This window comes from Ictidomys tridecemlineatus, chromosome X, assembly GCF_052094955.1.
Source record: "Ictidomys tridecemlineatus isolate mIctTri1 chromosome X, mIctTri1.hap1, whole genome shotgun sequence".
In the NCBI taxonomy this organism is placed as follows: domain Eukaryota; kingdom Metazoa; phylum Chordata; class Mammalia; order Rodentia; family Sciuridae; genus Ictidomys; species Ictidomys tridecemlineatus.
The window spans coordinates 68,282,760-68,309,725 of NC_135493.1; the positions used below are offsets into that span (position 1 = coordinate 68,282,760).

General features: G+C 47.3%; 1 protein-coding gene across 1 annotated transcript; it reads right to left on the minus strand.

The window, feature by feature from the left end:
• Nucleotides 1-5,152: 5,152 nt before the first annotated feature.
• Amer1 (APC membrane recruitment protein 1) lies at nucleotides 5,153-26,448 on the minus strand. The gene is made up of 2 exons (XM_005335216.4): nucleotides 26,255-26,448; nucleotides 5,153-13,379 (listed from the first exon to the last, which is right to left on the minus strand). Exon 2 carries the CDS (start codon nucleotides 13,279-13,281, stop codon nucleotides 9,871-9,873), a length of 3,411 nt encoding a protein of 1,136 aa, XP_005335273.1. The 5' UTR covers nucleotides 13,282-13,379; nucleotides 26,255-26,448; the 3' UTR covers nucleotides 5,153-9,870.
• Nucleotides 26,449-26,966: the final 518 nt, after the last annotated feature.

A 26,966-nucleotide genomic window follows, 5' to 3' on the forward strand; every position in this document is an offset into this window, starting at 1 on the left:
GTATTTGGGGTAAAAAATGGGAGTTCATAACCCACTCGAATCAAATGTATGGAAGATGATATGTCATGAGCTTTGTAATGTTTTGAACAACCAATAAAAAAAAACAATACCACTTAGCCTCTTACGGTTTCAGAAAGAATGATAGTGAATTTGTCCTCAATGAATTGGTCCAAAATATTTACAGCATATTAAAATGAATAGAATTACCTGTTCTGTGGTGGTATCTTTTTAAATCTTATTCATTTCCTAAAAGAATGTCAGTATTCAAAGGGTGTTGGTGAATATCAAGGAAAGCAATGGCTCCACAGAGCTGTGCCTAGGTTAGGGAGTCCCTAAAAAAACTATGTCCTATTCTGGGAACCATATTGGAAGAGGGCCAAAATACATCAGGACACGTCCTGGAGGGAGCAAAAGGACTGGAAAGGGGGTTAAGACCAAGGGCACATGGGGAAAGTTTGGTAAGAATTTTCTTTGGTCTGAATGTATGTGTACTACCCAAATTCTTATGTTGAAACCTAATTCCAATGTCATATTGTCAAGAAGTGGGACCTTTAGGAAGTGAATAGGTCATGAGGGATGCATCCTCATGAATGGAATCAGTGCCTTTCTAAAAGAAACCCAAAAGAGAGAGTTTGCCCTGCCACCATGTGAGAACAAAGCAGTGAGGAAGCAAGTCTTTACCAGACACCAAATCTATCGATGCTTTGATATTAAACTACCCAGACTCCAAAACTGTGAGAGATAAATTTCTGTTGTTTATAAACTACTTAATTTATGGTAATTTTTTATAGCAGCCTGAGTAAACTAAGATAGAACTGAAGCTATTGAGCCTGGAAAAAAAAAGTGACAACTCCAGGGGACATGAGTCAGTTCATGTCACTCTGCCATGTCAGGACAAGAGACAACATTTTAAAATAGTCTACAAGGTCCTTTTTAATTTTCTTAGGTCCAATACTATATGTGTGATCTCATCTCCTGTCACTTCCCCCCTCACTTACTCTATTTCAATAGCACTGGGCTCCTGGTTATTCCTAGAATACATTATCTGCTCTCACCTCAGAGATTTAGTTCCTCTCTGGAATATGACTTGTTCAACAAGTCCTTTCAGACCATTTCATTTTAAATTTCACCTATCACCATTTGACATACTGTGTTTTTTGTTTAGTGCCTGTCATCCCCACCTCCCCCCCCACCAAAAAAAAAAAAACTTAAGGTCTTTGAGAAGGGCTTTATCTTTCATGTTCATTGTTGCACCTATAACAGTGCCAGGCACATCATCCGGTGGTCGATAGTATTTGTTGACCCAAAGAACACTATTTTTGCCTTTAGATCTGGAAGTGTTATAGGGCATAGGGACCAGGAACCAATCTTAATCCAAGGGACTAAGTCATTTCTAGCTCAAAATAAAAATTGACATCTTACATTTTAACCTTCTCCAGGAGTCTATGCCAGTGGATGTGAGTAGGCACAGGAAAGATGTTGTAAGAGAGATTCAGACAATAAAAGAGGCAAGGTAAAGAAAGAAATTATATCTTCTCCAATACCCTCATTTATATTTAAGGAAAATGAAGTTCTGAGGAATCACTCAAGTTCCCAGGAGTTATGGACATTTAGAGACTAAAATTTTGGGCTCCTAAATTCTAGGCTAGTGTAATCACTTTTTCCCAATGAGGCAATCTTTTATGTAGCAGGATAATTTCTGGGAATATTCATGTTTGTTTGTTTCTGTTGTTTCTCTGTGTCTCTACTTCTCATTCCCATGGAGGTAACCACGCCCTTGAAGGATCCCGTGCAAGAGAGATTTTGCAGTGATGAAAGAAGCAGCATGCTGAAACCACTGAATTCATCTATCTTTTATAAAAGCCTAAAAACCCCAGCGAGGACATATTGTCCTAAAGTCAAAGGGGAGAAGGGAAAGGTTTTGGAAAGCCCAGAGAGAAAAGAAGATTCCTACCACTCCCAGCCCCCACTGGGAAGGGAGAGTTTCTGAGTCTGGGGATGTAGGAACAATTACCAGTGCCTGAAAGAGAAAGAGAGGGCCCTATGGTTCTCAGAGGGAGGCATGAGTGGGTGGAATCCCCCAGTCATGACTGACATGGAATTTCCCACTTTCCTATTAGGATGGGGAGTTTGGAGTCAGGATTCAGTTGCTTTTTGGAAAATAAGCAATGACCATTTCTTCCCCAACTACATCTGAATTTGTGGACAGAAATGGATTTCCAATCCATTTTCAGCCCCCTTAAGGATATAACATCACTTTAATTCACTGCATTTGTGATCCACAGAGCATCCTCTTCCTGTTGGTGATGGGTGCAGCACATGAACCCTTGGGACACTGCACAAGGCACCCCATAGGCTGTGAGGATCACAAAGAAAATGTGCTTCAGCATCAGGAGAGAGGAATTGGGAAAGTAAGAGAGAAATTGAGGGAGCAGAGGAGAGCAGCCTTCAAGAGCCCATCAGACAGCAATTATTCTCCCAGAGAAAGAGACTGTTTCCCACTGTGGCTATTAAGTGATTTACAATTAAGTAACTCTTCATGAGGCAGTGCTCCAATTGATGGTGAAGGTCTGAGTGGCGGGAGGCCCCATTCTCCAGACATCTAAGTGCTCACGTCTATTGACTGATTCTGCTATTCATCATCTTTCCCAAGCTGCTTATTAGCAGTTTGAAGTGGGAGGAGGGTTGGGCCCACCTGGCTGGGTACAATTCCCAGAGCATTAAGCCTGGGGGTAGGAGTGGGGGAGGGGAATCCCACCCTGGGCTCACAAGGGCCTCTGCCCTTGTTATACTGACCCAAGTTTGGAACTAGGAGGCTGGGTTGGGCTCTAGTGGTACAAGGAAGGCAGCCAGAGGTCTCTTTTAGCTTTATGATGCCCTGATCTGGGGCCAACTGCTGGGAGGTGTTACTGGGATTCACCCCTAATATTCTGGTGACCAACAGCTTTACTAAAGAGCAATGGAAAAAGCACAAGATTTGGATTCCAGTGATCCGGCTGTGTGAATTTTGGCAAGATTCTTAACCTCTTTGAGCCTCAGTTTTCTTACCTGAAAATGAGGATAATAACAATGTCAACCTGATAGGGATAAAGTGAGGATTACACAAGAAAATGAAAAGTGTGTAGTGCCTGGCACATATCAATGATATTATGCATTCTGTGTTTGGAGAATTATTAGCAATAAAATTTCTCTTCCAACCTGGCCTGCCCCATACTGACTTGGAAGTCCATATTACCATCTATATGTCATTTGTCTTCTTCATGACTCCATTTTCTCATGTTTATAGTGAATGAAATCACCTACTCTATCTATCTGCTTCTTAGGGCTTCCTAGAAGAGAATGGAGCTGGAAGAGTTTGGCAAACTAGAAAGTACTGCCCTTAAGTCACTTGATTTGACTGATGGCTAGGTTTGCTTCTCAGAAGCCATGCAGCTCAGCTAAAACCTGGAAGTTATCCAGAGAGGGATAAACACAGTTAGTAGGGTCCAGAACGCTCCTTGTGGGTGGAGCTGTGGGAAGCTAGCCACCCACCCATAGCAGTCCCTGAAAGGCTTGCACAAAGCTCCTTATCTGTTGGTTTACATGTGCTCTAAAGGAAAACTGGTAATAAAGGCAGCTTACTCTCTAGGCACAACCCTGGCTCTTAAGCAAGCCATATAACAGCCTGGGGCTAACTGGTTTATTACTGATAAAAAGGAAGATGTTAGAAGGTTCCCTCACCCCCATCACTGCAAAGGGCTCTCCAGGGGGTCTATACTGAAAGTAGCCATCTGTCGGTGCAAAGCAGGGCAAGTTCTTATCACCCATCTTGTCCAATAGGTCCAATGTTCCAGAGTCATGTGGGTACCACAAAAATACTAATAGAACTCCATTTCAGGTCAACTTAGAAACAATATGGCATGAACTGGACTTAGGTAGCTGTAAAAGTTCAATGTGTCACCCTGAGGTAACTTAAGATTCTGACTGGCAAAGGAGAAGAGAGTTGCCCATGGTCTGGTTGATTTAAGGGCAAGTAATAGCTCAGGAACCCAGGCTTCCCTGACTTTACCATCCCCATGAATATCCAACGGATGTAATAAGAGTTGATGTAACTCTCCAAAGGGTCTTGCTCCCAAAGCTCCCATAGCAATACTCACGCCCCTTTCCTCCCTGGGCAGCCCAGGACAAAACAATCATCATCTTTCTCAGTTTTTTTGTGAAATATCAACTCCCTTTCCATTAGCTTCTCTTTTGCTAACTTCTTTTTATTTTGCTTTGCTTGACTTGTGAGGTCCCGGCGGCCACCAAGATTCTTTGCTGGTCTATGTGGACCCAAAGATCCCCACCCATTGTCCGTTGCAGTATTGCTCACAGGGCAATCAGGCAGCTGTTATTTAACACCTTCTGGCCAGTTGGGAAATTGCAGTTGAAAACCCAGGGAAGCCCACACAGTATGTGCCTCATAGCCTTGCTTTCCAGGAGTCGAGAATAAGAGTTTAGATCAGAGAACCTAAAACTATGAATCCAATCACTTTCTTCTGGTCAGTGGCCCAGGTAGGTGTTTCTGTGGGTAATAGGATGTGGCAAGTGATTCCTGTTTAGATTAGGACAGGCTGTGAAATCAGAATATGATCCCAAGGTGACAGTTGTTGCTGTGCTAAACTTCTGGTGGGCCATTAGATAACGTCATGCACTAAGGGGCAGAAGCTATACCCCTCTTTGTAGTCCCATAGCCCAAATGCAGGCAGCTACCTGGCTAGCATCTCTGCCCATAGGCCCAGGTGAAGGATGCCCTTCTGGTAGCTTGGCCTGACTATCCATCCCTCCATTTGACACATCATTTTCATTGACCAACTAGCAGGAGGTGGCCATCTCTTAGCTGGTAAGGAGGCAGAAGAAACAGGCCAACTTGAGATGGCTAACTAGCCCATGACAATGCACAGGAACTTCAGGGGGCAGGTCTCTAGGTGTGATGGAGAGTTTGCTGCCATAAAATCTGTCTGGGATGCAGGGTATGGCTTGAATGAAGAACTTGTTTCCTCTCCTCTGGCTTGTTTTCCACTTCTGAGTGCCCACACCCTTCTTGGTTTCTCAATTTCCCTTCAAAGGCAAACCCACCAACCACAGATCACAGGCGTGCTACTGTGGAACAAACCACAAGATTGCATTTCAGTGACTGGGGGTCCCTCCTGAACCCAGAATTTTATTAGCATTCAGCAAAAGAAATATATGTCGTAACATACAGGCAGTGCTTCAAGATATCCAGATGTCAAGGAGAGCTAGGAGTGGTCACAGCTCAGGTTATTCTGTGATGCCTCAGAGATGGGGAAGGAGCCATTCAGGCACACACTTCCCATTATGTACTGGGAGAGAAAGAACTCTTATACCTGGGGTGAGGACATACTGCAGTTCCTAATTTCTTCCCTCCTTCCCCCAGTCATTTTATTTAACATGACCTAAATATACATTCCTGTATTCTGACCCCCCACCCACCCCCGTATACAGCAGGGAAAGTAAGCACCAATAGTAACAAGAATAATAATTAAAGACCCGCCTATTAATAGACCCAACCCTCACACATATACATGCCATGTGGATTTTCTACTTTAGTGACTCTAGGATGGAAAAGTGGGGGATCAGGCCAGCAAGCCATCACCCTGACAGTCACTGGTCCTCAAAGTACCATCCACATGTGAGTTGGAGCAGGGTGGGGGAGGGGAATGGTAGGAGGAGAGATTCCCCCAAAGCAGCAAGAAGGGTAAAGAAGTTCCCCAGAGTCTCTTTTGGGCAAATGTCACAATCTACTGAGCTTCTAGAAAGTCCCATGCAAGGGTTTCCTCAACGAGATGATTAATTCCTGATGGTGTCACATCATTGCCATTTGTCTCCCCCAGTTTCTTGAGGAAAGAAGGTTTGGTTTAAACTCCTTGTCTTCCCTACTGGATGGAGAATGTTCCCAAAATGCTCCTTTGGAGAAACTCGATATGACAAATAGCACAACATGGGCACTCTGGTTTCAAAACAGAAGCACAAAACATAAGTAGGGGAAAAAAAAGTAAAAACAAGAGACATGAGTACTCTCAGGTCTACATATGGGGGAGAAAGGGTCAAAAAGAAAAACATAGAGCCAGAAAACAACACACTGTCTACCAGGTTCCACACACCTGATTCACCTGGCATTTTTCTTAGATACCTGGACATCTTTCATTGTCCTTATCATGAGGGGAGGGAACGAACAGTGTGATACAGCAAGGGTGGGGAAAAAGGAGAGAGGGAGGGCCATAGGCAGTTGAGATGCCAGCCCTCTGCACAAGCAGCAGCGATTTTTGTGTCATCTTTGTTTTGTTTAAAACTGTAAACAGCACCGCTTAAAAATAAAATATATCAGAAAAGAACAATTGATAAACATTGTTTTCCATGAATATAAAATGCAAACAATACAAAAATAGATAATTGACTTTTGATATATATATATATTAAAAACAATTGGATGCAACATACATATGGGTAAATTTAAAGTCTCCCAGCTAACCTCCCCACGCCTCCCTCTAGCAACTGGGCCTGGGGGCCGAGGGCAGGTGGGGTGGTGGCACAGGTGGAAAAGCCATTGGCAGTAGGATGAGAGCACACAACCAGCCTTCTGAGTGTGGAAAGCTACTTCCCTCCTTGATACAGCACTGAGGGAGTGAGAAAGACTGGTGTTTACTGAAGCCTTTATCCTGGGAGGCTTGTGGCATTGGTACCTAAGTTAAAGCCAGATGGGCAGGGCTGGCTCTAACTAGGCACCAAGGCAGTACTTCCTTGGAGACTCTAAAGCACCAAGAAATTGGTATCCTGGCCCTGGGAGAGGCCTGCTAGATGGCCTTCCCTATCCACATTCATTGATCCCCCAGGGACCAGTTTCATTTGGGATTCTCAGGATCAGAACTATCTGACAGTAGACAGGCCTACTGGGTAGCAAGATGAGGGTGGCTACCCCTTCTCTAGTCACATCTTCCTTTGAAGTCACATCCTAAAGTATTATCCCAGGATCCTGCAATGGAGAAATGGTGTTCATCTGGTCATAGCATAGGAGGTGTGGACATGATATCTGGTGCATATTTGGTGCGAGCCAAGCAAGCACTAGCCTGTGTTTGGGGAGAGGCCAAGAACTTGGTTGGTTTTCCCATTGTCAACCTGAGCTGCCATCACCCAAAACCCTAGCGAAGTCCTCCTTCCTCCTCAAGGTTGCACCTTACACTTAGCCATGAACTCCTCAGCTCCATCAACTCAAAGGGGCCTGCTTCTGCAGCCATGTATCCTGACTGCCCCACTTTTGGTGGTGAGGATTTTGTCCCAGGGCTAGCCAGGGCAGTGAAGGGACTTGCAGGCACACAACACCGTCTTAAACCATGAATTCCTTACTCAGCTCCAGGTACTATTCTGTGGTGCATGACCTTCTAAAGCCCAGCAAAGTGTGTCAGGGCTATGGCAATTCCCCTTAAAGGTAGCACATCCTGCTGCACTCCCAAACCTGAGGGCAGCTCTCAGCCCTTGGCCAAAGGCTGGCCACATCCTTTTCCTCTCCCCAGATTAGGCTGGTGGCTCTTTTCCAGCGTGCTATGGACGCTGATGATAGCTCTACTGCCTGCTGCGGCTGGCACAGTCCATATGCAGACAGGAGCTCAAGCTGCCCTGAAGGATGAGGCAAGAGGTGGGTTTTCTCCTGTCGTAAAGGCATTTGGTGAGTGTTAACTTCCTGCCAAACAGCCAGGCCAATTTCATCCTTACCCTTTCAGAGCAGCTTTGCTAAGAGGCCTGATGGTGAAAATCTGGGCACTTCTTTCTTAGAATGCTGTGCTTGGGGTGAGGGTCTTCCTCACCCTCTTCCATTCTCCAGCTCCATGGCAGATACACTTCTTCATAATGTAGCCAAAATTAGAGTGGAGAGCTGGTCTGGGTCTCTTGAGAGGTGGTGTTGGTGCCATGCAAACACTTGTGGTACTTCCAGGTGTAGCTTTTAGCAGCAGGTATGCCTGTTTTGGGAGGGACATGGGGCCAACCCCAATCAGAAATGGTCGCAAAGACCAGCCTGGATACAACCCCTGACTAAGGAACAATTTGCCCACAAAGTCACCTTGACTCAGGGGGTCAACAGCATTTGTTCCCAAGCTAAATTGCCATATCTTAAGAATGGCTCAAGCCCTGTTGACTTCTCTTTCCAGGCATGAAGATGGCTGGGGGATGTGGTGGGGTGAGGGGCAGAAGAGGTAAGAATCATAATTTGGGTCACCATATCCAGGCAAAAACATACTCCATATGCCATTTCCAATAAAGAATTTTAGAGAACCCCTCTTATAGCTGATTAAGAGAGGTTGAGCCTCACAAGATAAGCCTATTGCAATCCCTTCTTAACAGAAGTTCTTCGCCAGCAGTATTTCCAACCTAGTTTAATATAAAAATTGCATGGGCGCAGGAAATGGGAGGATGCCACTCATTTCATAAAGGGCTGCAAATGCCAGGCAAATCAGAGTCCTGCAGCTTGCAGAGTGAGGGCATGTCAGTCTTTCCTCTCAAGAAGCCTGCTCCTTTGATGATGCTAAGGACTTGGCTAATTTGAAGATGAAAGCTCTTCAGAGCCTGGAACAGCAGCTGAGATGCCTTTGGTATCCTGTCTTGGGAGTGCAAGCCTGGGGCCTCTTTACAGCATCCAAACAAAGGGGTAGGCAAGGCTTAAAGAACGTTTTGGTTTGGGGAGAAAAGTGGGAAGTAGTTTTCCCTGCTAAAAAAGCATAGTTGCTTCAAGCTCCACAGTCTGAAGTTTAATTCCTTGCTGGCTAGGACAAATGGATTTCTTTCTCTCTCTCTCTCTCTCTTTCTCCTGCATCCCACAAAACCCCAAGCCCTACAGCCAAGCCTAATATAGGTTGCTTCTCTTCCCTTATCTCAATTAAAAGACCATGTTCCTTGCAATGAGATTACAAAAACTTCCTTTAGAAGATAAAATGAAAATTCAAAAGTGTCTGCAACTCAAGCAGTCACAGGCTCAAGAGAAGAAAAAAAAACTGCTATTATTCCAGAGCTCAAGACTCTATGGCAGTGTCCATGAAAGAACTTTGCTTTGTCCTCTGCTCACATGTGGGAAAATTAGTCAGTCCCTTACAGGTTTTAGTGTTTTTCTTCAAATTATGGCAGGCCAAGTTAAAAGGCCACCATCTGATCATGATGCCAAAGTCCACAGCAATATGCAGTGAGACGCATGCTACTTGATCCTCTCTAAGGACAGCTAGCTGGGACAAATAGCTTATAGTCATTTGATGTAATGGTGGCAGCTATGCCAAGGCTGAAAGGAAATGGGGTAGGGAGGATCTGTACCATAACTTCACATTGCTATCAATCAGCAAACAAGCCCTCCCCAATCCCTGTCTCTGCATGAGAAGCAGTACAGACTTGGCTACTCATCAGTGGCTCATTAATTACTAAGGGGAGAGAATAGGGGGATGCTAAGGGTATAGCCTGCATTGAGGATGCATCATTCATATATATATATATATATATATATATATATATATATATATATATATATATATATATATATATGATCACAAACTTGGCAACTGGAATAGGCACAAAATTATAGCATCCCAAAATCTGTGTGGGTCACAAGAAGGAACCCCAAAAGCAGAAACTGGAGCGCAGAAGCAGCAGCCTCCCTGGGCAGATGTACTTCAGCTGAATGTGGCCATAGATGGCAGAGAAGGAAGGGGGGAAAAAAGGTGAAACTCAGGGAGTTTTCCTTGGCCAAAAGGATTTTCAAGTTAAACAGCAACCCCCACCCCCACCCTTCTGCCCAACCCCTGATCCCCATTCACATGCTCAGGCCCCATGCCCCTACTCCAGAAATGATGATGACTACTTGGCTAAATTTCCATTCACGGCAGTGGATGAACAGCTGGTGGGTAAAGAGGCACCTTGCTTGGACCTCTCCTTTGACAGATCAAGGCTAGAAGCTCCGTAGAGACTGGGCTGAGGCTGGGAGGGCTCAGGTCGAGCCCTAGGAAGCTGAGGAATGCCATGGGTGATGCCCACAGGCTTGGTCTGGGGCAGAGAGCTGGGAATGAAACCTCCAGAATTGGAGGAGCAACTGGGCTCATTAGCAGGCAGCAGCACATCTCGAGGCCTGGCCCTCACACTGTGGGAGTTTTGTGGCTGGAGATTATAGCAAGGGCCCATGGGCAGAGGTAAGTGTGAAGGCCGAGCTAGCTGAGGCCCAGGTTCCCCGGGTGCTCTTGGCTCTGGCTCTGGCCCTAGCCCTGATGACATTGAAATGGCCACAGGAGGTACACAACAGGTTGCCTGCCCATATGGAGACTGGCTGGAAGACCCATCCAACTGGCTGGGGCTCATCCAGGCAGGGCCTGGTCCCACTGGTAGAGGACAGGGAGCCCAGGCAGGCCAGTCATAGGCCCCTGGGGGTTCAGTATAGAGGGACAGGGGACTGTCTCTGCCCCATTCTCCTTCTTCATCCTCTTCATCTTCATCTGAATCTTCCTGCTGGGCCTGAAGCTCATCAGATTCCAGGTAGCCCTGGGCCAAATGAGAATTGGAGAGCTCTAGTTCCAAGGTCTCTGCAGTGTCAAGGGAGCGGCTCCTCCTGTTGAGTGCTATGGCAGCAGGTGGAGGGCGAGGGTGCATCCCAGGTAGTCCCAAATATCGAGGGAGGCTGCTTACACCCCAGGGCAGACCTTGGTAGAATCTGCTTCGGTAGTTGTTGAAGGCATGCTTGTGGTAGTAGCCCAGTTCAAAAGCTTCCAAGGAGGCTGCAAGGTCTTCATCATTGTGGAACTCAGGATTCTCTTCACACTTGCCTTCCCCTTCTCGTTCTACATCAGCGATGTCAAAGGTCACCATGGGGGGCAGCTCAGGGAGGTTTTGAGTGAAGGACGAGTCAGAGTCAGAGCTGCAGGACATACTGGAGAAAAGGTTTCCATTGCTGGTGAACTCTACCAGAGCCTGAGAGAAGCTTACAGTGGCATTTCCTTCCTTCTCAACCTCTTCTTCCTCTGGCTCCTCAGGAGGTGAGTAAGTAGGGTAGGCCCTCCTTGGAGATCCTCCAAAATTTGCTTCTTTCATATCTGGTTCAAACATGGCATCACTCTGGAAGAGCTGCATTAGACAAGTACTTTGATCTTTCTTAGAACAGGTTCCCTCAAAACGCTTCTCCAGAGGACGGAAATCCCTCCAGTCTGGCTCACTGCTTGCAGTGGTAGGGAAAGCTGAGGTGGTTCCCCGGTGGGAATTCTGAGAGGTTCCTGATGCCCCTGCTACCAGACCCATCACTGATGGGCCTAAAGGCCTCATCTGATACTCCAAGATGGGCTTCTCCTGCCGAGCCTTGGTCTCTCGCACCTGAGCCTCTCTAACACGTACCTCTCGGGCCTGAGCTTCTCGGGTTCTGGCTTCCCTGACATGAGCTTCCCGACTGTGGGCCTCTTGGACATAGGCCTCCCTGGCATGAGGCTCTCGGGTATAGGATTCCCTGGTATGAGCCTCCCTTGCATGAGCCTCTCGAGCACGTGCCTCTCGGGCCTCAAGCTGCTCCCGACGAAGTTCCCAATACAACAACTGCTTCTGGATGGTCACTAGCCGTTCTTCTTCTGTCTCCATTGCCCCAGGTGGCCGGGGGGAAGAAAAGGGCTCAAAGTTCAAGAAGGGGTCAAATATCTCAGAGCTGCGACCATGGAGGTCATAAAGACAGTCATCTCCAGGTGGGGAGTTTTCAAGACTGTCATCTGGCTCATAGAATTCATATAGTGCATCTCCACTATAGCTGTCTCTGGGGAGGCAATCCCTGCGGATAAGCCCTAGGGTCTCACCCGAATCATCCTCAAATCCAGGAGTGGTGGAGTCATAATAACCTTCATCACTATTGGGGGCAGACTCTTGCTGGTCACTCTGAGGAGTCAAAAGTTCTCCAGGGCCTAGGCCAGGATAAGACCGAGCTGGGTCAAGGAGCACATAGCCCTGGTGGCCTGGAGATGTAGTGGGATGGTAGCTTAGGTTCAGATTAGGCCTTGGGTACATTTGGGCACTTGCCCACAGATATTCTAAGTCATCTTCTTCCTCTTCCTTGACCTCCTCTTCTTCCTCCTCTAATTCCACCTCCTCATCCTCCTCCTCTTCCTCATCATCATCATCTGGCAAGGCCATCTCCTCCCCACCTCCTTGGTAAGTCACCAGGCAGGAACTTCGTTTGGTACCATCTCGGTTGGCCCTCTGGCCCCCAGAGGCCATGCTATCTGTCATACTATCCATGTCCTGTTCTGCTATAATATCACCACAACCTGTCAGTGAGTCAAAGCTTTTCAGGGATGTAACATCTCCAAACAAGAGGCTCAGCTGATCTCCCACAGGGCCATTGGGTGGATTTACTTCTCCTGCCACCATCTTTTCCCCTGTTTCCGGGCTGTGGTGTTCGTCTATGTTACTGGCTTCAGGGTCTGGCTTAGGCTGCAAGAGTACTGAGGCACAGATCCCAGTACTGGGTTTTTCTGGATTTTTACAGGCTGTATTCTCAGTATTTGGTGAAGAAGACTCTGGTGCTAGAGAAATTATTGCCCCAGGGGTATCATGAGGTTTGGCATTATCCTTTCTAAGGTGTTGGGCAGTCTCCTCAGAGAAGGGCAGAGGGGCTGAGCTTACATATTCATGAGACATTGCTCTGGCCCGTTCAGGTTCCTTGGCTCCTGGCTCACTTTGTTCACCCCCAGCAACCTTGCTCTTTCGATGACGGCGGATACTACTAAAAAAGCCTTTTAGGCCTTTCTTTGGCTTGGGCACAGAGGGAACCCTCTCAGCCCCTGTTTTTTCAATGGTTCCAGTCACAGGGGTCTTCTGTCTGGAGCCTGTCTCCAAAGCCCCATGGGCACTCTGGGAGCTGGGAACTCGGCAGGGTGACTCAGGCAAAGGTAAGGAGATGCCAGTTCCTTCGCTGACAATGTCTTCAGGGCCACGGTCTGCTTCACTCAGGCCATCATGGGTCTTGCTCTTGCTTAGACCCTTCTTGGAGCTGCTTTTCCCAAAACCTTTGTTTCGTCCCCCTCCAAAGAAACTAGGCAGAGTACAGATTCCCTTCTTGCCACCAAAAAGTTTCATGGCAGTTTTCTTCAGCCTACCTGGGCCAGATGAGGGTGGCTCTGAGGTTGGCCCTTCTGCTGCTTCAGCTGCCTTGTTCTTGGCTCCTTTCTCTGCTTCCTGTTCCTGGATATCTCCAGAGGATGCTGCTCTCTTGGTCTGAGCAGCTTCATCTTTCCGGGTCTCCATAGTGATGTGGACAATTCAGGTATGTTTAGCTGGAAATGCAGTCTTAGGCTTCCAGGTGCTGTTATAACATCATCAGTCTGGAAGCATCACAGTGGGATCTGGAAGAAATGAGAGACAAAGAGAGAGAGAGAGAGACTGATGAGCAAGCACCCAGGCTGGTTTTGTTTTCACAGGTGTCTATAGTCTCAGGCTTGAGTGGAACCAGAAAGAAAGGGAAAATGTGGGGAAAACGTTAATCCACTCCATATGCTTGGTTCACTGGCCCAGCCCCCTCACAGGCCCCAAGGAAGTGAAACCCTATACTGAGCAACAGGCAATTGTCACCAGGTACCCCCTTATTAGTCCACTCCCTTCAGACCTTAAACTCAGGGAAGCACTGAAGAAGGAGATCTGCAGATGTGTGCAAGGCCCAGAAGTGCTATAGGCTTAGGGAGAATACTGATTTGGCTCTAACAGCACAAATTTTTGGAAACACATCTAGCATAACAGCTCACTGAGTCCTCACTGGGTTTTACTGGATCTAGGCCACAATCTTACATTAGCCTAGGCTCTCACAGACATTTTGCCTGGAGTTAGGAAGAAAAGCAGACCAACAATTTTACCTCCTATCCATTTGCTCTGTAAATTGCCCCAGAACCATGCTCAGACCTTCAGACCCCTGAAAAGGAGCTTCACAGACTGGCAGATCAGGGCTGCAACAAAGGACCTACTAAGATGATGTGATGGGCCCAGGAAAGGCACTCTCTAGGCTACCCCCTCATATACATTATGTGAGGGGTGGTCCTAGGCCAGACACTCTATCAGCTGTCCTGCTGGGAAGAGATTTTATTATTGCCCTCTGACAACTGGAACCCAGATTCCACTTTAGAACCAAGAGGCAGACGTTCTCCTCCTCTCATTATTTTTGACCAACCCTAACTCCCTATCTAGGAAGGGAACTCCTTGAATGCACAGCACTATATGATTCCTGCTCCTGGCCTAGGAGATATACTCTCAACAGCTTTTTAAGCAAATAAACCTGATACAAGCCACCCTTCTGGCCCAGGCTCCAAAACCTCACAAAACCCAAGTACCAATAGAAGGGGCATACAAAGGGCTAGGGATGACACACCCCAACACACCTCACCATCTCCTGACTCCATACTAGGTATGGTGTATTTCAGTGACTGCAGCCACTTGACTGCTGGATCAGTAATCAGTCTGCAAATATGCAATGATCCCCTCCCTGGAAAATCCCTTGCCAGTGAGCCACCAGCAAACAGGGGGATCCAGGGTGAGAGAAGCAGAGGCAGAAACGCTGCTGGGAGTGAGAGAGCAAGAGAAAAACAGACCACTGAAGTCCTGGGAGCAGCTGGCCAGCACACTAGCCCTGTGATTGGTTGCTATAGTAATATGGCACACACTCACCTGCAGTGGTAAATTGTGGACCAGCACTGGAGAAGAGAAGATGGCAACAATACTCTAGCCTCTGGCCTCATTAGAACTCCTAGAATCTTAGGTCCTATCTTCCAAACATTAATTTTGCGCATGGTGCTGCGGTTGGCTTGACACTAGAATCATTAGTTTGAGCCAAGTTTCCATAAAGAGCACTTCACAGAAATTAATATCAAAATTGGAGGAATAAAATGGCTGGTTATCCAGAAAAAGAGGAAAATAAACAAAAAAACAAAACCCATCTGATTCCCTTTCTGAAGAGATCCACATTGCCATTTGCTTAGGTTATTACGGTTTTGTCTATGCAAGATTGCTTGACATCACATTGTTCCAAATGGGTCCTCAACCAACAAATGTTTCCAACCCCCAGACACAAACCATCATATAAACACACACAATCACTTAGAGTTCTCCACTCCAGGGATTAACAGGAATATGGGACCTATCATCAATTTGAATCCCCTATTTTCCATAGCATATATGTCTTTATTTCAGCCCTAAAATTACTGGAGATGGTGGTGGCAGCAAAGAATTTGTTTGTGAAATTGTATTCCCTTCTGTGGACTTAGTGAAACAAATAATTCTTGAGCATTCAGTTAGTGATTGGCACTGAGCCCAGTGCTACAGAACAGATCAAAAAGAGGGACCCCTACCTCTTGCTTTTTGGGATTGCCTAGACCAACAGGGAGAGAATCCTATATGTAAGAATCTGAAGACATAAAATGATGCAGGCCTTAAAGAATGACTTTTGTTACTTTTTTTAAAAACTTTTTGAGACAGGTACAGAACAGTAGAATTTATTCAGAACTTATCTGCAGTTGAAACCATTCCTACAATTTAGGCTTAGAACTAAAAATGAGATTATCTTATCTTGTAAAATCATTTTTTTCATATTTTATTGGTATAGTTGTGCATATTGATAGAATTTGTTAGACATTTGTACATGCACATAATATAACAATATAATTTTCTCAATATCATTCTCCAGCATTTCCTTTCCCTCCCTTACTCACTCCCCTTTGTCCCTTTCCTCTACTCATCTCCCCGCTATGTACATCCACCCTCCACCCTTCTTTTCCTTTTTCCTCTCCACATATGGAAAAAAATATCATAGGACCCTTTGTAACAGTGGTGTACTTTATGCTTTGAATATAGCCCTTGCTGCTCTGCCACTGAGGCCTATTTTTAAAATGAACACATTTCTTTTTCTTCCTCTCTCCCTTCCCCTTCCTAATCTCAGGGAAACAGGATTACCTTTCTTCCCCATCCAAGACACACACCCTTGAGCACACACCCACCACAGCAGCAAAGTTACTTCGAGGATGACCAGTAGATCTAAGAAATGGCTCTCTCCCAAATTAACAGGAGAATTACAATTACTGACACAAAATGCATGGAATGTAGCCTTTGAATCACCTCTTCAAAAACCACTTGTTTCCCCTAATGGGCAGAATCACAGCCTCTGGGACAGTAGTCCCATGTTTCTCCTTTCTAGCTAGCAAAGCAATAAAACTTCTTTTTCCTTGTTCTCAAAAAACCATATATTTGTTATCAGATTGGCATCAGGGACAAAGACCAAGCTGTCCGTAACACCCTGACCTTCTGAGTTTGGCTTATTTTGCTTAATATAATGTTCTCAAGTTCCATCAATTTCCTACAAATGACATAATTTCATTTTTCTTTATTAGCCCTTGTTAGTTCTTAAGGTGGGCAGCAGGATTCTCATTTCTATACCTTGTTAATATACCCATAGATAAATATGAAAAGCAGAAAGATACTCCCTGGGCTCAGAAAAGCTGCCTTGAGGAGGAAGCATTCAGTCTTAGCTTTGACAGGCTGGAGGGGAGTGGACATGACAATGAACGAGTGGAAGGTGTCGGTCAGACTAATAAATGTGGTTGGGCCTCAAGGAAGACTCAAGGGCCAAGTGAAAAAATTTATGGGCCTAGATAGCCTTGTGAATCAAAAGCTGACTTGTCCTGCCAGGTTTGAGGCTGGAGTTCCTGGGAACAGAGCAAACTGAATCATAAAGAGGACTGCTTTTCAGAACCTTGATGCTCTAGGTGGAGGACAGTCCCTTTGGGCCTTTGCTGACCTTTGACCTTATTTTCCCATGCTCCCTAGGGGTAGAAGCCAGCTCTCCAAGGTTCCCTCCCCCACCCCCAGTTTGTTTGATTTTGTACCAGAGATAGAACCTAGGGGCACTTAACCATTGAATTACATCCTCAGTCTTTTTTATTTTGAGCCAGAATCTTGCTAAATTACTAAGGCTGGCTTTGAACTTGTGATTATCCTGCTGTACCCTCCTGATTCACTGATACTACAGGCACACACCACCACCCTGGCTTTGCCATGCCCTTTACATTGTTCCCTTCTCTGTCAGAGGCAACTCAGTGTTGTGAAGCAGCCATGCCACAGGGCTAGAGCTCAAACCTCCAAACCATGCCAGTCTCCCATCTGTGAGGGGACTCCAAATAGGCCAAGGTAGCTCACTGAGCATCAGGTATTTGTAAGATCAAAATAACTCCTCTACCTATGTCCTTACCTCCCAGATCCAACTGAAGTAGTGTAAGGATCAGAGGCAATGCTGGGCAACAAAAGACACTTTGTAAACTATAAAGTGTAAATGAGAAATATTAGCATTACTGTTATTCTCATACCCTTCCAAGTCAGAACCTATTTCCTAGTCAGGAGACCATGTATATAAGGTTGTTCAAATGGGAAATCCATTTGCTGAGATGAAGAATCTGCTGCCTTGGATTATGCTGAGGCAGACCTGACTGTAAGGGCATTTTAAATATGAGTGTGGGGTCCTCCATTAACAGCAGTGTTTAAAGCCCGTGTGTGTGTGTGTGTGTGTGTGTGTGTGTGTATGTGTGGTGGGGTGCATGAACTAGGGAGGGATGCAGATGTTTCTGGGATGTATATTCTCTGCCCCTAGTTCAGGGCCTCCTCCCAACCAGGCCCAGGTTCATCTTTGTTGGCAAGAACCAGACTTGTAACTGTGCCATCTCTTACCATCTTTCTCTTGCATTGTCCCTTCCAGAGCCACGATACCTTCCATACTACACACACTCTCTCTCTTTGCAGGGTCCCACAGGTCACTGGGAAGGAAGGTAACAGGGGCTAGGCTTGGCTTGCCTTGCCTTGCCTTGCCTAGCCCTGCCTAACTACCTCTACCCCAGGCTTCTTTGCTAACCCACCAGGTCTCAAAGCTGTCCCTCCTCAATGGGCTATGCTGCCTTGGCTTAGGACCACAAGCATTTACTAGATGTGGCACAGAAAGCAAAAGGAACAGCAAAGGACAGACTATGTAGCTTGCATAGACTGGGGCTGCCTTTCCTCAGTGTTCCTGCCAAGAAAATGTCCCTGCCAAATGCAGGGCCCCTCAACCCGCAGGCTTCTCAATCAGTGTGGCTAAGTTTCAGGTGGACTGGTAAGTAAAGGAAACTCTTCCAAGTACTCTGTGGTTCCTGATAGTCTTCACTTGCTGCAGTTGCTGCTATCATGGCAGGAAATTAGCTATAGTTAAAAATGGTAGGGTCACCTCAGCTCTCAGGGCCAGCCGCAGGTCATTTTGGGACAAGTGAAAGGTCAGCTACTAGGACAGAACTTCTCCCCTCAACTCAAAATATAGGCAGGAGACCAGCCACAAACCTGCCCCGGAGATACTTTTGGACAGGAGGAAACAGCTGCAGCTTGAGCCTTGCACATTCTGCTCCCAACCCTGCTTCCTGCAGCTAACTTAGCCAACATTGGGAAGGTTGAGTTCAGAGAATAAAAAGTATATGGATTTATACAGTAGCTCCAGAGGTATGGCCTTGACCAGCTTCAGTTTTCCAGGCATGTTTCAAGAAGTCTTCCTGGAAACAGACCCACTGTGGACCTATCCTGGTCTTCTGTATATTGGAGGAGGGATGGTAAAAAAGAAAGATGAGAATGGGAAGTCTTCTCCTTCCAGAGAGTACCCAGTTCTGCTGTAATCAGTTCTGCCTAGCTAGGGGAAATCTAGCAAGTTATTTCACATATTTATACCTCAGGTTTCTCAAATGTAAAACAAGGCTGTTGAGAGTGTCAACATATTAAGGCTATGTAAGCAGCAAAACTCAAATGAAGTACCAAATAAAATGCATTACATAGCAGAAGCTCAAAAGTTCATAGTAACTTTAATTAATATTTTATTCCAACTATAGTTGAACAATTTCTAGCAGTAAAGTTACCCTAGAATTGAGTAGGGTGCATCCCAGGGCTCTATAGATAAGTCTCCAACCCCCTTGGTTCTCAGGTCCCCAAAAGTGAGGGTGATTATACAGTCATCCTACAGGGGGGCTTTACTTGCTCATTTAACCAGGTTTAATATTCAAGGACCCTTAAAAGTCAGCTACTGGCTAACAGCTCTGAATCACCTGGAAATTTCAATTATCAGGTTCTCTAGCTCAGGCCAGAAGGTTCAAAATTTTAAACTTGGCTTAGAGTACTAACATCAAAGAAAATGTAAATCATCAGATCTCCTTCACCTACTTATGGCACCTATAAGTTTACAAAGCACTCCCTACCTGCCCATTTGCCCTTCCCAGCAACGCATTAATCAAGCCTGGTGGTGAATGGTAAGTCCCTGTCACAGAGAAAGAAACTGTATAAGCTTAGGAAAAGACTTGTCAAAGGTCATACAGTAGGATATGACAGAGCCACACTAGCTCTCAGACTTCTTCTGTCCCAATTTCATGCCACTCATGCAATCACCCAATTAAAGCAGGAAGACTTTCAAGGTTTTCCTCACTCCTGCAAGAGCAATCATCTCTCCTTTTCATCCTACCCTGTTCCAACCCCAGAGCTGAGCCTCCTCTGCAGCATTTCCAGTTCTCACTGGCTGCTGCTATTTTGGCCCCTCCCAGCACATTCCAGACAGCCTGCCGACTTCATGTAGGGGCCACCAACCCAGCCTGAGGCTGCTCTCTTCAGCAGCACTACTGCTATCACTATAACACCCAAACTGGAGCATGTCCCTATGCTCCCTACTTCCTTGGGAAATAAGTTTGAAGGATCCCCAAAAAGTTCAAACAGAAATCTGCCACCTTGAACAAAGATGAAGAATTTGAGCTATTTGAAGAGAATGACCTCTAAGATGATCTGGAATTTGAAATCCCATAGCAAAGGCCTTTTCTCAAAAGTTTGTTCAAGGCCTGAGGCAATGGCTGCCTGGCTTGGTACTCTTTGGTGGAGCTGGAAAGGCTTCTGATAAAGCCCTTCTAAGCTACCCCTGCAACCAACCCCTTCTATAATTTGCAGCCTTCCTGCTGAGGGCACCTCATCTCCAGGAGACACCTCATCAACTCCAGATGCAGTGCAAACCCCCAAACCTGGTTTTCTCCCTGCCTATTCCCCACCAGCCCCTTGACAGATTTGCTCAATTCATTCTGGCAGGCCTCAGTCTCATTCATCTCTCTCAAATGGACTTTCCTTCTTCTAACAGTCACTACATCTAGCACACAACAAGATCTCAAATGGTGCTGGTTCAGCTTAATTCTAATTCAGCTAGTTTGCCAGTCTGAAACTGGAATGCCATCTCACCCCTTCTAGGCTGTGTGGTTTGGGAAAGTGACCTAACATCTCTGAAACTCAAGTGCCTTATCTATAAAATGAAGAAAATGCTACCTACCATGCAGGATCCTGGGAAGGATTAGAGATGATCACTGTAAAAGCAAACTGGTCACTAGGCACAATAAAGAGCCCTTGTGATAGGGCTTCTTCCAGTCATCTTCTCCTCTCCAGCTCCTTAGCTGCCATCCTACATCCTCTAAAGATGACACAAGCCTCTTAGCTCAGCTCCCTCTAGTCCCTCCCTGCGGCAACGCAGAAATCCCTCCCCCTACCTCACCCCTCCCAAGTCATCCATCCTGCACACCCTTGCCAGATTCATTTTCTTACAATCCTGATTTCAGTGCAGCACTCCTCTACTTACCAAATTATTCCGCAGTGCCTACAGGATCAGGGCCAAACCCTTTTGTCTGACCTTCAAGGCTTGCTTTCCCTACATGCCCCTTGTAGTTTTCTCAGCTTCACATTGCTGCCTCCTGGCCTCAGCCCTCAATATACAGGGGCTTCTCTCCAGTCTGTGAGTGTGGTTACACAAACACAGCTTCTCCCTAGACATGGCCTTACTTATCTTTTTTAATTTCCTTCCTTTTTTCCAGTGCTAGGGATGGAACCCAGGGCCTTCCTCATGCTAGGAAAGTGCTCTGCCACTGAGCTACACCTCTAGTCCTGGTGATTCTTCTGGATGCCCCAGCTTTCTCTTAAGGCTTCTGAGGTCCACTCCATACCCAGTGCAGCTTGAAAGACAGTACCTTTCTCTGGTTCCTAAGTTTCCTTAGAGAATATATCTGAGGTGGGTAGCCTGTCTGTATAGGCTTCCACTAAGTCAGTACTAGCCCAGTGAACGTGAGATCAGAGTCAAGCGCCACCATTCCCCACCAACCATCTAAAATGAAGAATAAGAAAGAAGAGCTGCGGTTGTGCTCATTGGTAGAGCACTTGCCTAGTATGTATGAGGCATTGAGTTCGATTCTCAGCACCAAATATAAATAAATAAAGCCCACTGGCAACTAAAAAAATTTTAAAAAGAATAAGAAAGGAGATAACTTCAGGAAAAAAGATAAGACAGGAAGGCCTGAGAGGAGCAGCTGGGGTAAGCAAACAATGGAGACCCCTGAGTTTCCTATGTAGCCATTTCCCTCTACTCACCTTACCCTGTGTGGAGGTCAAGTGAGAAAACTGAGGCTTAGGAAGGGATAAGGAGAATGTGCTTTGAGGAAGAAGTCTTGAAATGGGGGGGAGGAGGGGGCTACATGCTTTGGACTTACATGTATTCTTAGGAAAATCTTTTCCGTGTTCAACACCAATTGGAGCAGAGGATCCAATTGTCCCTGGTTGCCCTCAAAGGCTGGGAGAGATGCTGGTACTGTGCTCAATTTTCTAGTGGATGCTGAATCAGGAGACATAATGGGGGCCACTAGGTTGATGCTGGGGGTCCTAGGACTTGCTAGGAGGTTTGGGCACTTAGCTGGTTGGATTCAGGCCACTACTATAGGCAGGTTTATTGTGGTCTCATTCCTCATACTAGTCCCAACATTTTACTCTTTCAAAATGCACTAGGTCTGGCCTGTAAATATTTCCAATATTTCTAGAAAAATGGAGGTCTGGAACTGGCCTGGCTCAGCCCTGTCTTCCTTTAAAAAGACTTAGCCCCCAGAAGGGAGGGCTGAGCAGATGGGAGTGAGGGTTAAAGGGTATTGGCTAGAGAAAGGGGAGTTAGTATCTGCTTGGAAACCCAGCAGGGGTTTAAATACCTGTGGGAGATGAAAGCAAAGAGGACGCTAAGACAGGAAATGTAGATCAAAAGGTCACAAAGGCCCTAGCAGCATTAGCATGCCTGCCTCTGGCCCTACCAAACCCCCTAGGGCCATTTTCTCCATAGTCCTTAATTCCCAAAGTGGAAGTGGGGGAGCAATGCACCTTAACTCAGCTGGCATCTGCACCTCTGCAGTGGTTCTGGTTTCCCTGCCTGGGTTGCTAGAGATACACTAATACATGCACAGGAGATGAAAACTGCAATTATTTAATTCAGAGAACAGAAGTTGGGGGTGGAGTTTAGGCTTAATGCCTATGAAATTTCCAACGGATTGTTATGTAGAAGAGGAATGGTAGCTGACTGAACTCAACTCCACCCCTAACACACACACACACACACACACACACACACACACACACACACATGAAAGTCTTAACTATACCATGAGAGGCTCAGATTAGCTTTGAGAAAGAACTTCCTGGTAGTAATATGAGTGATCCAGGAATGAGTGACACAGGAAGGCTTAAAATATTTCCTCTGGGGGCTTAATCTTTATCATTTTAGTTTATCTTCCTAGTCAGGATTTCAAGCAGGAAAATTGATGGAATAACACTGGACATCTCTCTCCCCTTCTATCCTCAGGTTAAATCAGTTAAATTAGTTAAATATCAGGTAATATCAGTTAAAAATCAGTTAAATGAGGGTACTGGAAACCTCTTTGTTTCTACAAGCCAGGCTTGCTGTTATTTCTCATTCCATTATTCCCTGGACCAATGGAGCAGAGCTATTCCCCTCATACACACTTTTATGAGAATGTGAATGTAACAGTTCTTGAGGAATTTTTAACACCTCTACTATACTAGGAGGGAATCATTAAGCTGCCAACTTCTTCCAACTATATTCCTTCCTTCTGAAAATTTCAGCTCCCAATATACTGCAACTAAGACCAAGACTCAAAAGAGACATAAAAAGGGTGATGGGCTCACCTACAGGCAGCCCCCAAGTTAAATCAGCATGCTTTCACTGGGGAGGGGGGAGTTGAGAGGAGGGAGGTAGTTAATGAGATCTGCATTAAGTGGAGGTCCTGGGGACTGTGACACAGTATAAAAGGCTACAACACAGGAGACAGTAGCCTCTCCCTAAATAGTTATGTGACTTTAAGAAAGCCCCTATTGCTTTTAGGTCTCAGGATTTCCATTTGCAAGCAGAAGGGTCTTAACTGGTGCTCCCAAAGGTTTGTCTAGATGAGAAGAAAGGGTTCAGCAGAGTCCTAGAAGACACTTCTCAACCCCTACCACATGAGTATTTAGGCTCCATGTTCTCGCCGTCCCTACCTTGCCCCATCAAGGCAAAAGATAGGCTGAAATAGTGAAAGTTCCCTCTGAAGACAATCTGCCTGCAACTCGAAGACCAAAAGTGGCCTCTAAATGACTTCCAGCAGGTTTCCAATCCCTTTCTAAGACACCTTTCTAAAACCCTTTCAACAATTCTGTTTTTATCATGGCATATTTATACACAAAAATACCAACCCATCCCCGAATTCCCCACTCTTCAAAGCCTCCTTCCCCCAAAAGGATTACATTGCCATTCCACAGTCAGGCATTTGGAAACACCCACCACTGGGCCCCATTCTCTTCTCTACCTTTGAGACATACTATTTCAACCAGAATAAGCTCAATCACCTTACTCATACTGCCTGCCAGTCACCCCCTCCCATTACTAATTTTGCTGGCCTTTTGCCTTCCAAACCCCTCTACTTTCTGGCAGCTTCCCAGTATGATCCCCCTGTATATACAGATCTTTCATCTCTCTCTATGGCAGTTTGCCTCCAGGCTTATGAATCAGCAACCAAAGGTATGCAGTCTGGATTCTGAGTAGTCCAGTCCCCGAGATTGTTGTTGAGGGGATATATCATAATATATTTCCTCTTGCAGTTACAATTCGCTCCCCTTCTCCTAATTGGGCATACTCAGTAAATGTCTGAGCCTCGAGTATTATTACTCTAGTCATTTTCATATGGATCAGAACTAGCAAAAGTTGGAAAGGTAAAGATCTTCTCAAAAGCTCTACAAAGGCAGTGAGTCCTTCCAAAGCATTCATTAACTGCTCTGTACTCCTAGGCACTGAGAGGGTTGTGGCTTAGATCCAGGTTTCATTTACTCTACTGAGGGGTTCTGAGAGAATCCAGACATCTGGTATATCAGGGAGACAAAGCAGAGGCAGGAGAATTTAATTATAGTCAGTCTCCTATTATAATTTAAGCTCAAAAATGAACAAGAGACCCAGGCATCCCTGGAAGAATTCTGAGAAAGAAGAGGTCATTACTGGTTGGAAGAAGCAGGCAGGAAAGGCACCAAAGAAGGTAGGCTGAAAACTGGGGCCTAAGAGGGATGAGGATTTGGAGAGGTGTGTAGGGTGAGTGGGTTTTGGTATTAAGGGAGAGAATTATACAGAGCAGATACATTAGGTGGCTGTTGGACTGAGGCAAAGGCCTTAGGCAGGAGAAGCCTACCTTCAAGTACAGGTTTATGGCTGGGGCCTGGACAGAATAAGAGGTGACTGTTGTGTAGTATCTGCAGTTCTAGCTGGGATCAAAAAGGTCCCAAACTAGCCTTCCCCTAGGTAAGGGATTCTTTAGGTCTCATTGCCTCACCTCAAAGAGCCCTGCAGCTCATAGAGCTTTCCACTAGCATAGGCTGATCAAAGGTCTGAGAAGAGCCTGCCAAGCCTTTTGGTCATTCTCTCCCTCCTGTTCCTCAGGAAAGCCAAGAGAGCCTATTGCCAGAGGTGGAAGATGTTGCAGTGGGTGGGGCCCAAAGAGGGGAGCTACACCGCAGGAGGGGGGCTCTGCTGGAATCCCAGAGGCTGAGGCAGGGAGTTCAACAGTGCAGTGCCCTCTGCCCTGCCCATGCCTCTCTGCTGCGGTAGGCTGGGAGAGCTGCAGAGGGAGGTTTTTGTATGCTGGACAAGGCTAGCCTTGACCCCGAGGCCCACTCCAAGGCGAGCCTGGACAGATGGAGGGCGACTCTTAGGGGCTAATCCAGCTGCTGCCTGGGGCCCCAGGCTGTGGTGCGCCTGGTGGGATTGGCCCTTCACTGCCTGGGAACCCAGGCGAAGTCTGATGTTCGGGTGGTCATCAATGTCAGAGGTGCCTGCAGCAGACAATGACAGCGGCCCAGCAGCCTGGGTATTTTAAGTAACTGCGAAGTTGTAGGGTTTGGCTGCCTCGCTAGCTCTCTCACACACATACTGTTTGTTCCTTACTACAATAACTGCCCTCTCGGTCTCTGGTTCCGAAATCCCCCCACAACATAGTGCCTATCGCAGTTATAAAATGGGAGGCTGCAGAGAAAAGCGCGGCTAATGCCCTCCAAGGGGAAAAGAGGCGAGGCGAGGGGGGAGACAAAGCGGCCTTGCAGCTCTAACCCAAGGACTAGCTTTAGCTGCTGCTCTAACTCAAGGACCTGCAAGAGCCAGGCTGCTGACCCGCCTGCCAGCGGGGGCGGGCGCCAGATGTGTCTGGAGGCCCAGGAGGAGGGGGTGCGGCTGGTTGAGGCTGCAGGACCAAGGTTCAAGAGGGAAGTGAGCAGCCCACAGGCCCAACTGCGCTCCCCTGGGGAGGGCACAGGCAGTGTGAATCTCCCAATTCACGCTAAAGCCGGTCTCTACTGGGCCCAAGCTAGAGCTTCTACTTGGTCTGCAGAGAGAAGGGAGAAGCAGGAGATGCGCAGCAGAGGGGAGGGGCCGCAGCAGGGCCGCGGGGGTGAGCAGTACCGCGTAGCACAGCTGTTCCAGCAAATGTGCTACAACAAAGCTGTGTAACTCCCGGCCTACGAATGCACTGCTTGGGGTTCTGGCTGGTGGCGCCCCACCCGGGACCGCGCGGCAGCACGTGCAGGCCCATCCCCGCCTCCCTTGAGAGCCCAGAGGCATTGCACAGTCTAGCCTGCCCGCCTGCCCGCCCTTTCCACCATACCCCTAGCCACGGTCGCCCGCGCCCTGAGGACTCGCGGCCGCTTAGCTCCCCACTGGACAGTTCGCAAAGCGGGTTCCGAGGGAAAGCATTGAATGGCCCGGACTCCAACCGGCCCAATCTTTAGTGCCCTCCTCCAGGCGACCAGAGCGGAGCACGCGGGAATGTACCCGACCGCCGGCAGGCGGAGGCTCCTGGCTGTGCGCAAAGCTTACCCGGCCGGGTCCTGCTCCCAGCCCGGTTATTGTCTGCCGCGCCGCTCTGGCCCGGGCCAGAGTCTCAGCTGTTGCGGCTGAGAGCGCCGCCACTGCTACTCCTGCTGCCGCCACCGCCGCCGTCGCCGCGGCTCCAGTCACCTCCGGCACAGACTCTCCTTCCCTAGGCTCTGGGCAGCTCCCCCATTCCCCCTCCCCCCCCCAACTCCACGACCACAGGGTGGGGCGTCCGTGCCATGATTGGCAGGTGTGTAGCCCAATCGCTAAAGTGGGAAGGCGTGCCCGAGCCCGCCCACTGTTTTCCTTGGTGCCTTTCTCTTTAAATGCAAATAAGCGCGGGCGTGGTGTTGGCAGGGGGCGGGGAGGGTACGGAACCCCTTGCTGGGGCTCCGCACTCCCGAAGCCGGGCGGGTTGTGGCGTGGCTACGACGCCAGCTCTGGGGCCGGTCCCGCCCAGATGCGGCTCACGGGATCCCTGGAGCTGGGTTTCGGTTTTGCGAGCACTCCCATTTCCGTGGTCGCTGTGCATTAGCGCTATAGCTCCCTGGCCTCCACCAGGCAGTTTATCCCCAGAACTTGAGGCCGGTGGGGAAAGGCGGGGTAGGGAGATTGTGGCACCTGGAGGGACTGCAGAGCCCCTTGGCACCTTGACTGGCCCGCCCTTAGACATAGAGGCAGGAACTGTGGCTCCTGCTCCGAGGCCACGCAGAAG

Coding starts and splice junctions, on each gene's coding strand:
- Amer1 (XM_005335216.4), bottom strand. CDS start 13,281: ATGGAGACCCGGAAAGATGAAGCTGCTCAGACCAAGAGAGCAGCATCC.